Source organism: Myxocyprinus asiaticus, chromosome 26, assembly GCF_019703515.2.
Source record: "Myxocyprinus asiaticus isolate MX2 ecotype Aquarium Trade chromosome 26, UBuf_Myxa_2, whole genome shotgun sequence".
In the NCBI taxonomy this organism is placed as follows: Eukaryota; Metazoa; Chordata; class Actinopteri; order Cypriniformes; family Catostomidae; genus Myxocyprinus; species Myxocyprinus asiaticus.
Window position 1 is genome coordinate 17,873,486 of NC_059369.1, and position 12,722 is coordinate 17,886,207.

At 40.8% G+C, this 12,722-nt stretch overlaps 1 protein-coding gene across 1 annotated transcript in view; it reads left to right on the forward strand.

Annotated features, from left to right (window-relative positions):
* Window positions 1-12,722, forward strand: part of LOC127417265 (cadherin-13-like) — a 596,890-nt gene that overhangs the window by 254,449 nt on the left and 329,719 nt on the right. Inside the window, exon 5 of the mRNA XM_051657154.1 lies at window positions 1,892-2,044. Coding sequence (XP_051513114.1) covers window positions 1,892-2,044 — 153 coding nt within the window. The remainder of the gene's footprint in view (window positions 1-1,891; window positions 2,045-12,722) is intronic.

Consider the following 12,722-nt stretch of genomic DNA (forward strand, 5'->3'; position numbering starts at 1 on the left):
CCCCCTCTCTTCCTAAAACACTCGAAAGCTTACTGAACGTATATCAGTGTGTGCTGATTTAGAATGAAAAATGTAAAAGATTGAAAAAGAGAGATTAGGATGATCAATAAATTATTAACAATATACTGTCATTGCTTTGTTAATATGTAGTCATATAATCTATAAAAAAGTAACTGTTGTCCGATTACGAGTATTTTAAAATGTCATTTAAACTAATTATAAGTAATTGATTATTGTAATCTGATAATCCAGATTACATGTAATCTGTTACTACCTAGCACTGACAGTATATGTTACAATTTAATAGTAAATGCGCATTGTTCTTAAGGGGACCATCTTTCTCCATCTTCCCCTACATATTTGTGTGTTGCACGTATACAGTATGCTTGCGTTCCTTTTTGTGGCTGATTACTTCATTGTTTTTATGATCTGCTTTGGTCCATGTTACACTTACCATTAACAGCCCACCATTCCACTAAACAGGACAGCCCTTAATGTGCTACAAAATTCTGTAATTTCACAGTTGTTTGCTGGCCACAGTAAATACACTCAGATTTTAAGGCCGCCTTCAGTGAAGCCTGCATGTGTGCTTGCCAGAGTCTTAGGGAAACTGCTCAATGTATTTCAGAAAGGATCTGTGTGGGAAAGATAAATAATGGTTACACTTACAGGGGCTTTTCGTGTGGGCAGTTACTTTGGTTGGATTCATTTTCGAAATGGGATATTTCGTCTTAAGCTTAATTACAAGATATGGGAGAGTTCAGGTTGGGCAGCCTCTGTGATACAATATATGTATACATAGTGTTTTTTCTGTTGATAAAAATAACTTTTTGAAAGGCCTTTTTTTTTTTCCTCACAAAAATGGGCTCATTAAAGATAAATTAAAAACAACCCCTTTAAAGTCATTAGACAATAACTAATCTTTAATTAACAAAGTAAGTTGCGGCGGTCTAATTTGCACAACAACAACAAAAACAACAAAAGTTTACACAAAATCCAAATAAACCGTAGATGGTAGCACTGGTCACACTAGCTGAAAAAAATATGTTTTTAATATGCATAAATAAATATCATGTACAAACTTCATTTAGTACATTAAAACACTGGGTAAACATAATCATTTGAAGAGTGGTGTTATATCATACTTTATGAATTCTCATAGTGTATTCATTATTGGCAACAAGGACATCAAGGACATCACTCAGTAAAGAAAAACAAAACATTTCGATTTATTTAAAATGTGAGATCAAGCAGAGGAAACTATATTTACACTTATGCATGTTAATTTTACACTTAACCATTATATCTTCTGCTTGTGAGTTGAGTGTGTGTATTTCATTAATGATTCTTACTTTTCTTTGCTTCTAACTTACTACACTGATGGAAAACATTGGACTTTGCTGCATTTATCCAGTCACATGTAAGTATTGCTGACAAACTTGAATAAATAATAATAATAATAAAACAAATCTGCACACCTAATGTCTGCATGCTGCCTTTATTATTGACTTTATTGAAAGACCATGGAGTTATATGAGAGACATGAAACTAAAATAGCTTTGTAGGAAAATGGTTGCCTGTGTCAAGTAGCCAGTTCAGCAAAACTTTTGTTCATTATACAAAAATATTTGACTCCAGGCTGTGATTGACCAATCAAAATAAAGCAGCAATGTAATAAATACTACATAATAAATACAAATGTATGTAATAAATAAATACACATTTTAAATAATATGCAAGTCAATGAAGCCTCAGTCATAATTTTTGTTCAGTATTTTTCTAATTAATTGCAACAACAACTATTCATTTTTTTTTTTTTTTTTTGTTACTGTATTGTTTTACAATAGTTTAGTATTCTAATTAATATTGTTTTAATAATTATGTGGTGTAGGTGATTTCATCTGACATGAAGGAAGACCACATCTTCCGTCTGACTGGAAGGGGAGCAGATCAAGACCCAAAGGGCGTATTCAGCATCAACCGACTGACGGGAGAGGTGGCGGTTAGCCGTGCCCTGGACCGAGAGGCCATCGCTTACTATCATGTGAGTGCCATTTTGAAATTAAGTATATCAGTATTGGCACGTTTGTGAGCTACAGTGTTCTGTGTTTTTTCTGGTGTTTGCTGTATGTGAAATTTCACTTAAAGAGCTCAGTGTGACAACTGCAGGTTTATTTAAGTCATATAAGACAGTCACATGACTAACTGAACAGCCCTTATGGAAAAGAAAATGTGTTTTTGCTTCACTCCATGCATCATGACGATTAATGGCTTAAATGACTCATGTCTCCTTGGCAGCATCAGTGAAAAGTAGCTGACTGGCATACAGGATGTAGGACTTCTGTAAAAGGAGTCAGTTATTGTACATCCGCGTGTATGAGCAATGATGCAGCTATCAGCTGGCCTGTCAGACAGCACTCAGCTAATGTGTGTTGTAAGTTTTTTCGTCAGAACATGACAGTTCCTTCTCGTCTTTTACTTGCCTTGGTTTAGCTACAGGGATCCCATGGTCATGAAAAACCTGGAGATATCAGGGAATTCATGGAATTTAATCAAATCTTAAAGAGATAGTTCACCTAAGATTTTATTTAATTAAAAAAATATATATAATGCGTATATAACCAAACCAAATAGCAACCATATGCTGAAGTTAGGAGAACATTCTGTGTTTGCTGGGTCTATATCTATTAGATTCGGTGTCTAACTGAAAGTCTATAAAAACTTGCTTTGGTTTATCTATCAGATTGTCTGCCTGATAGCATTGCAAATGTTAAAGAAGCTAGTTTAACTGGAAAAGGTGACGCTTGTCAATATGAGGAACCTTGTCAAAAGAAAGGACCACCATATGGCAAATCCAGATAATGAGATAGACAATACAAGTCCTTTGATTTGTTTGCTCAGTTGAGCGAGTTGGTGCTTTTATTGAAGAATTCAAGAGCTCTTGTTCTCTTTTTTTGGTGTCCTCTGTCGTTTGGCAGATAAAGGAAGGTTTGCTAGGTTTTTCTGATACCCTGTAGAGGAGAACTAAAGCAACACTGCTTAGTTTGATATCCTACTGTCTGGCTAGGAACAGCTTCAATAAAAGTTTGTATCGCCCCACTGGTATGCTTTGATAAAATGTGCTTACGAGGGTTTTGAGCAATTGTTGTCAGCTTGTCGCCTTTGGATTGCCTTAAAAAAAATAATAAAATAAAATAAAAAAAATCTTCTATTGGAATAACAGATCAATCTTTATAATATTGCCTCTTTTGTGGAACACTGTAACAATGTTCACAGTTAGGGAAAAGCAGGAAGCGGGCGACAGTGAATCCAACTCAAACGCTAAGTTTTTATTTCTTTTAAACTCAATATTTCCGCTTTTCAGTGGTCGCGCTTAGAACTCCGCTTTTCAGCGGACAAAACAATAGAGTCTTTTTCCAGCTCGTGTCTCGTCACTCTGTCGGGACTTGCATCTGGCTCGCTTTTAAAGCCTGTCTCCACTCTCACTGCAATGACAAACATCTGTTAGAGACAATAATTGCCAGGTGATTATCATTACCGCTCTCATCTCCTGATCTCGCTCTTCATTAACAAACCGGCGATTAACCACGCCCCCACCACCACATACCCCCATCGCCCACCTCAGGCCGGGGAGCCATCTGGCCTGCCCAGTACTCCCTCCCAATTTCTGGAGAGAAAGTCTGCAACAGCCATCTGCACCCCCTGTCTGTGGACCACCTCGAACTTAAAAGGCTGAAGAGCCAGATACCAACGGGTGATCTGCACATTGGTATCCTTCAAGCGTTGGAGCCACTAGAGTGGGCCATGGTCCGAACAGAGGGTGAAAGCCCTTCCCAGGAGGTAGTGCCGAAGGGTGAGGACTGCCCACTTGATGACCAGACACTCCTTCTCAAAGTGCTGTACCTCGCCTCTCTCGCTGAAAGCTTCCAGCTAATATACAGCACCGGACGCCCTCCACCACCTGGGACAACACGGCTCCCAAGCCCCTGTCCGACACGACAGTCTGTACAACAAAAGGGAGAGAAAAATCAGGAGCATGTAACAATGGCCCACCACATAGCGCAGCTTTCACTTGCATAAAAGCCTGTTGGCATGGCTTCGACCACTGGACTGGGTCTGGGGCTCCCTTTTTAGGCTGGTGATGTCTGTATAATTAGGCACAAATTTCCTATAATAGCCAGCCAGCCCCAGGAACTGTCTCACTTCCTTTTTGGTCTTGGGTCTTATCAATTTGGGGGCACATCTGCCCATGACCGAAGTGGAACCTCAGATACCGTACCTCCACCCTTCCAATTGCGCACTTCTTGCGGTTTGCCGTGAGTTGCAGCGACCTCAGAACCGCCCTCAGATGTTGCTTGACCCGCTGCCAATCGTTACTGTATATAATGATGTCATCCAGATAGGCAGTGGTGTACACAGCGTGCAGTCTGAGGACTCAGTCCATAAGGCGCTGAAACTTAGCCCCAACGGCCCCAAACAAACCAAATGGAAGGATCACGAATTGGTGTAAGCCAAACGGTGTGAAGGCCATTTTCTCACGGGACATTGGAGTTAAGGGGATCTGCCAATAACCCTTCGTTAAATCCAGTGTCTAATAAAAGCAAGCCACACCCAACCAATCGAGCAGTTCATCAATACGAGGCATTGGGTACGCATCAAATATAGACACCTTTCTATAATCCACACAGAACCACAACGAGCCATCGCTCTTCAGAAACCAGAACCACCGGGCTGGTTCAGTCACTGTGGGATTCTTCTATTACCCCCATATCTAGCATGGCCTCTAATTCTTCTTGAACCACTTTTTTTGTATGCTCGGGTAATCGGTAGGAACGACTGCGTACCACTAGCCCTATGGTTGTTTCAATATGGTGTTTTATGAGGTTCGTACAACCGGGAAGAGGCGAGAACTCGTCCAAGGATTCTCTTTGCAGCCTGGCCACATCTGCGATTTGCTTTTAAGTTCATCTACGGCCCGAGCTCCTCTCTCTCCGGTACTACCATTGCCAAAGCTACAGGGACCACCTCCCTCCATGGTTTTAAGAGGTTGAGGTGGTGAATCTGATGTGCTCTGCCCCTATCCATGCGTTTAACCTCATAATTGACTTCCTTGACTCGCCGTGTGACCTCAAAGGGCCCTTGCCACTTTGCGAGCATTTTAGAGCTTGATGTGGTAGTAATACAAGGACTTTATCTCCCTGTGTAAATTTCCGTAGCTAAGCTCCCCTGTTATACAGCCAGGTCTGACGTTCTTGACCCTGTAACAAATTCTCCTGTGATAGTTGCCCCAATGTATTTGAATTACATATTGAATTTTATTTTTGCTGTTTGAAGGTCCCTCCTCACAATTTTTCCTCACGACATCTAAGATTCTGCGAGGCTTACGACCATACAATAATTCAAATGGGGAGAACCCTGTGGATGCTTGCGGGCCCCACTCACACTGCGAATAACAGGGGTTCAAGCCATTTATACCAATTCCGAACATCTTCGTGCACGAACTTACAAATTATATTTTTCAGAGTTTTATTAAACTGTTTGACCAAGCCGTCTGTTTGCGGGTGGTACATGCTTGTCCGAATCAATTTAATGCCCAATATTTCGTACAGCTCACATAATGTTTGTGACATAAATGTAGTGCCTTGATCAGTGAGTATTTCTTTTGGAATACCCACTTGGTAGATCATCTTGAAGAATGCCTCCGCAACACTATGTGCTAAGATGTTGCGCAAAGGCAATGCTTCAAGATATCGCATTGCGTAGTCCACCAGAACCAACACAAAGCGATGCCCACGTGCTGTCCACTCTAATGGCCTGACAAGGTTCATGCCAATTCTATCAAAGGAGACCTTGATCAAAAGAAGCAGGCACAAAGGTGCTCTTGGAGTGGCCGGTGGATTCACCAGCTGACATTCACGGCATGCCGCACACCATCTGCGAACATCCCGTGAATGCCCGGCCAATAGAAATGGGCCATTAGATGCTTAAGTGTCTTTTCCTGCCCTAAGTGACCCGCCATCGGATTATAATGAGCCGTTTGGAATAACATTTCCCGACGGTTCATAAGTATCAATAACTGGGTCGTATCTTCCTTTGTCTGAGTGTCCTGCATCACTCGATACAACCGGTCATTTATAATGGAAAAATACGGATAGGTGAGTGCAATGTCTGGCTGAAGATGGTGACCATCAGTCACTCTCACTTGATCAAAGGTGTGCCTAAGAGTCTCATCTCGTGTCTGTTCCAGAGGGAAATCCCCTGCGGGAAATCCTCTAAGGGCTGGAGACTTCCCCCTCCCTTACGTCATCCTGATGTGGAACTGACGTAGACAGCCCTGGCTCCACCTCCCCAGCCAGTGCATCACAAATCCCACACCGAAATGCTCTGTTACAGGACCCATCCATGCAAATTTCCCTTGATAACATGGAAAATGTTGGCCAATTCATGCCTAAAATTAGCAGATGGATGAGGCGCAAACTAACCACAGCCTCAACACTATGCTTTTGTCCCCGAAATTGAATCGATACAGTCACTACAGGATAATTGTGGATATCCCCATGCACACACCTTGTGACTAGCACCCAAAGCCTCGTCCTGAACCAAGCATTGATGTATGGAGGTTTGGCTGCAACCCGAATCCACCAAGGCCTGATATGTACCCCCCTTAATACTCACAGGTATGCGGTACATCCCAGCTCGATCGGGGATGGCCTGTGGCACGTCGGGGACCCGAACCAATCTCCCCACCTCCATCACTGGGCATTTTTCGTGGAAAGGCTCGGGCTCCCCACAGCTCCAACAGACTGGCCGTTTGGATGGCCATTTGGAGCGATGCCGGGTGGTGGAAATGGACCCACTCTGCCATCCCTCTCGGAAGTCAAGCGATGAACTGCTCCAGTACCACTAGATCGATGACAGCTCCGACATCATGTTGCTCAGCCAGCAACCTCCTCTGTCCATTCACAATCTGGCACTTAACCGCACCCCCACCACAAACACATACAGTTTTTGCTTAGGGCAACTCAAAGTTGGTCGGTGAGCATGTGTGCATGCGTGCATTTGGACTGAGTCGTTGTGGTAAAGCTTGTGTTTGCTGTGGAGACAAATGTAAGCATAGGTAGACAGACCCCAGTTGAGATCAAAGCCCTCATTCGACAGAGCACTTGATATTTACATCTTTTTATCTCTATGTCCTTCACATTCTCCACTCGTAATCTTAAAAGTGACTGGCAAGCGCGTGTACATCAAAGCCTGGCATTTTACAGCACTAATGCTCACACACTCCTATCTTGATGAAGGAATGATGCTAACCACATCTTTATTTACATCTGTTGCCTCTGTCTCAATGAAATGTAGTACTGTGTTAATGCATTTTAAACAGGACGTTAGAGTGAGACACATTAAAGACATATATATATATATATATATATATATATATATATATATATATATATATATATATATATATATATATATATATATATACACACACATACACTGATCAACCACAACATTAAAACCACCTGCCTAATGTAGGGCTTTGCTGGTTGTTTAGATCAGTGTTACTATCAGAAATAATTGATAATTATTTCTTTAGTTATTAATTAATATTTTAATTAATTAATTTAATCTAACTCATTAAAACCTCATATGGGGCTCCAGTAAATGTAGTGCGCTACGTTTAGGAGAGGGTTTGGTTATTAGCAATAATTAATAATTATCAAATATAATTATTAATTATTAAAATCAATAGAACATTGATGAGAATCAATGTTAGCTTTTCTAATCCTTTAAATCAACAATGATCAAAGATAATTGTTAATTGTCAACATCGATGAAACATTAATTAAAATTAACACTAGCTTATTGATCATTCAAATTCAACAATCATCAAAGATAATTATCAATTATCAAAAATCAATATAATATTAATAAGGATTAATATTGATGCGGCACCACCCTAGAATCAGGGACTAATAACCAGATAGTATAACAGTCTCAATATTAGATTGTTTTCTTAGTAAAATCGACATCCGAACAATATCGATTTTCGGGAAAAAAAAAAACAATGAATGAAGGCTTGAATCCAAGCACTGACATCCCATCAGCATGACACAGGTGTATGCAAAACAAACCAAAACACTTCTCTTTGTAATATAACAAAGTTTATTTATGCAGTAATATCAATTAATAATTAATACAGTGCAGTCAATAAACTTCCGACTTACGGAAATCAAAATAATCCTATAACACATGAAGGTGTGTGTGTGTGTGAGAGCAAGCAAGTGTGTATGTGTGTGTGTGTGTGTGTGTAAGGAGGGACGTGCACAAAATGGCAGACGTGACTCTCGTGGAGAGTATGTCACGCGAGACTTCTGGCCAGAGAATATGGCCGCGAATGTGGGCGGAGAGAAACCAGTCAATGGCGTCTACCAGTTACCGCGTGTATCCGCTTGTACGATAGCTTAGGGACAAAGCTGAGCTTTATCATGAAGCTATCTACTAGCCGAAAATGTGTGTGAGAATGTTTGTGAGGGGTCCCGTGTGTGTGTGGTTAGTACGAGAGAGAGAGAGAATTAAGTGACGGCCCCAAAGCTGGTTTCGCGATCGTGGGAGAGAAAGCAGCTGTAGTTTATCACTCAGAGACGCGGTAGACGGCTCGTAAACCGTCCCGCTGTCTTTGACTCTTTAATGGATAAACTCAGTTTGCCGGTCTCAACCGCGATGGCGGAAATGCACAACAGTCCAATGTGGTTGGACTACAATACAGCAAATCTCATTCGTGATAATTAATACCCTGAGTATTCATCATCAATGAGCGGACACGGCAGTCCGTAAACTGTACAAACAATAACGTTGATACACAAGAATAACACACTATAATATTCTATCTCTGCCCAGATGTAAACCTCTTACTTGAATCGCATGAGGACGTAGAATGTGTGTTCATCCGTCCTTTAACTCCGACTCGGTTCCTCGAGGCTCGGGTGATGACAGGAGGCCGTTTCCTCACTCTGTCGGCGGGCGGTACGGCTGCTGATTCTGGCGGAGAAATCAGCGACGTCGACTTGATTGAAGATGGAAGAGAAATCTTTTATCTCTTCACTTCTGCAGGCAAACGGATGAAGATGCGGATTGCTCGGCGGTCTCCTTTGGATCCGTTAGAGTGTTCGGTGGAACACAGAGTAATCTCAACTCGTCCAGCGAGATGGAGATTGTATGGCCACAGTTTCAAGTCGGATGTTACTTCCTTGTGCCACGAGGCTACACCTGAGAGCAGCGATGAGCTGCGTCTACGCACGGCGAGCAAAGTTGCTGGAAGCAAATCCCGGAAGCATTTCAGAGGTATTTCTACTCCTGATGATGTCATGGTTGAGGTGCTTCATGGGATTTGTAGTCTGTTTTGGACTCCCTTTGTTTGATTTTGGCGCAATTTTTATCAGTAAAATTTGGTATGTGGGCCTGAGTTATGTTTTACGACTGTGTTAGGCCTGCCTTTGTCTTCTGTCTGAATACATGAGGCCCAACACTAATATTGTGTAGGTCCTTCTAGTGATGCCAAAACAGTGCCAACCCATTCTTCTGTTGACCTCTCTCATCAACAAGGCATTTCCGTCCACAGAACTGCCCCTCACTAGATGTTTTTTGTTTTTGGCACCATTCTGAGAAAATTCTAGAGACTGTTGTGTGTGAATATCCCAGGAGATCAGCAGTTACAAAAATACTCAAACCAGCCCGTCTGGCACCAACAATCATGCCACACTCCAAATCACTGAGATCACATTTTTTCTCCATTCTGATGGTTGATTTGAACATTAACTGAAGCTCCTGACCCATATCTGCCTCATTTTATGCACTGCACTGCTGCCACTTGATTGGCTGATTAGATAATCACATGGATGATTGTTGGTGCCAGACAGACTGGTTTGAGTATTTCTGTAACTGCTGATCTCCTGGGATTTTCACTCACAACATATATATACACCGATCAGCCACAACATTAAAACCACGTGCCTAATATTGTGTAGGTCCCCCTCGGTCATATATTTAGCCAGTAAGCTTTACTTAATCACAGCCATGAACGATAATTTGCTACTTTCCAGTTGGTTGCATTGGGAGGGACATTCTCATTCTAGAGAGCATTTTATTGGATAAAAATCAGTGTTGTGTGACACAACATTAATATTTTTTATTTGTTTTCTATAAATATTTTTGTCAAGTTTTAGTACAATAGCATATTGATGAATTCAGAGCTAATTGAGCACTACAGTCAGGTTCCGGAAGTAAAAATCTTATTAAACTTTTCATAGGGGAACTGATTTTTAATGATAAGCTCTGATGTTGTTAATCGAAAAACTTGGTTGAGAAAATGTCTGCAAATTCTAGGCAAAGGGTGACTACTTTGAAGATGCTAAAATATAACACAGTTTTGATTTATTTTGGATTTTGTTTAGTCACAACATAATTCCCATAGTTCCATTTATGTTATTCCATAGTTTTGACTATGACTTTACTATTATTCTAAATTATTATATTTAATTATAAAAATTATAATAAAGAATGAGTGTGTTTCAAAACTTTTGACTGGTAGTGTATTTGTACACATACTGTATATCTGAATATTTTCAAGGAAATAAAAATATATTGTTTCTATACTTACAGTATAATAAACAAATTCAAAATCAATAGTTTTATGTATTACCATGGTTTTATTTTTCAATTGCGTCATTTGCAATGCTGCATGGGATTGTAATTCATTCAGTCTTGAACCTATGTATTTTGTCTGATTTTCAAATACTGTTTTGTCTCAAATCAAAGTTTGAAACGTTTTGATTCACCTCAGAGCTAGTTGATTTGGTTCATGTCTTTGAATTCTTTAAAAATTAATTTTATGAAATCCCTATGGAATTTTTATTTTTTTTGGAAAAACAATTCTGGAACCAAGACCAAGAAAAGTGGGTACTGTATCACTTTATAGACAAATACTAAAAGCCTCAAAATTTTGATTTCATTGGGCCTATAAACTTAGATGCATAACTTTTCCCACACTGTCTGTGCTACGGACATGAATGATACCTCAGACTGTGCAGCTTATTGTGCAATTAGTTTTCTAAGTGACCAGACTTAAGATTTTCACCTGGCCTTCCATAAAAGGGGTTAAAAAAATCCCGAAGACTTACATTGAAGAAGGGATCTGAGCCATATCTAGGGACAAGAATATTATAAAGACCTAGCAATGCCTTAGCAACCACCTACAAATCTCTAGTTATGGCTCAACAACATGCTAACAAGCACACAAAACACCTTAGCAATCGCATAGCAATCACCCACAATACTCTAGTATCACATTTAAAATAAAATAAATAAAATCTATTTCCTTACATTTTTCTCTCTGCTGCCCTTTCTGTGTCTCTCTCTTTCTCTGTGGCTTACTAAAAGAGGTCACAGCCAAGTACCAGGCATGGCAGTATTGCAATAATCCACTAGCTCCTCAGCTATGGCTGAGAGCATTACAGCCCTAATGGCATGTTGTTCTCTGCCACCCTCTCTCTAATCACACAGATGGGCTTGTTCTCCACTCTCATCTTGGCCACCACACACACACACACACACACACACACACACACACGTTGGTGCGCTATCCTTATGAGGACTCTCCATAGACATAATGATTTAACCTTAACCTTAACCCTACCCATAAACCTAACCCTCACAAAAGACTTTCTGCATTTTTACATTTTAGGATGTCTCTTAAGCTATTTGAATTTTAGGGACACTAGAAATGTCCTCATAAACCACATTTGTAGCATAATACCCTTGTGATTACCAGTTTGTAACTTAACCCCCCCCCCCCCCCCCCCCCACACACACACACACACACACACACACACATATGCAGTAACACCTCCATGTCACCACACTTCACCTAATTCTGTGGGAATGACCACGTTTTCCAGCTGATCCCTCTGCAGCACATCAGGAGTAATTACACCACAGCTAATTCCACCAAATCTCACACTAGGAGCAATCAGCACTGCCCAGTACAGGCCAAATGGGAGGTGGAGTGGTGGGGAATCCAGGCAGCCAGGTTTTCACAGGAAGCTCAGCTATTTTGCTGTGTATCTTAGTCACCAGCATGGCAGGAATCAAGTCCCAACTCACAGCAGTTTCTAGAAGCCAGTTTTTGCCAATTTTTATGCTTTACTGTTTATTCCTCCCCATAGATGGATGGATGGATGGATGGATAGATAGATAGATAGATAGATAGATAGATAGATAGATAATCTTTGTGAAGATAGCATTACGGATGGATGAATGGATGGATGGATGGATGGATGGATGGATGCATGGATGGATGGATGGATGGATGGATGGAAGTTAGGCCTAAAATTCCAAAATGTAATGCCTAACCATATGGGCAATAGTAAGGCAAGCACCACTAGAAATAAACTGTCACGGAAAAGGATAGAGATACAGTTGCAGGGTATGGACACATGCAGACAAACAAGAGGGGGGCTGACAAATAGAAACCAGTTGCACTGTTGCATCCAATATATGGTTATTTATTCTCACATTACAGCAACCGACTGGAACTGTTTAATTCCCACTGTTTAAATTTACAACCCACCGATCCCACTTGCACAGCAGCAGGGAATGAGCTTGCACACTCACCAAGAGACAGGCAGATAAACACACTCTCACAACTCAAACGCCACATGAAT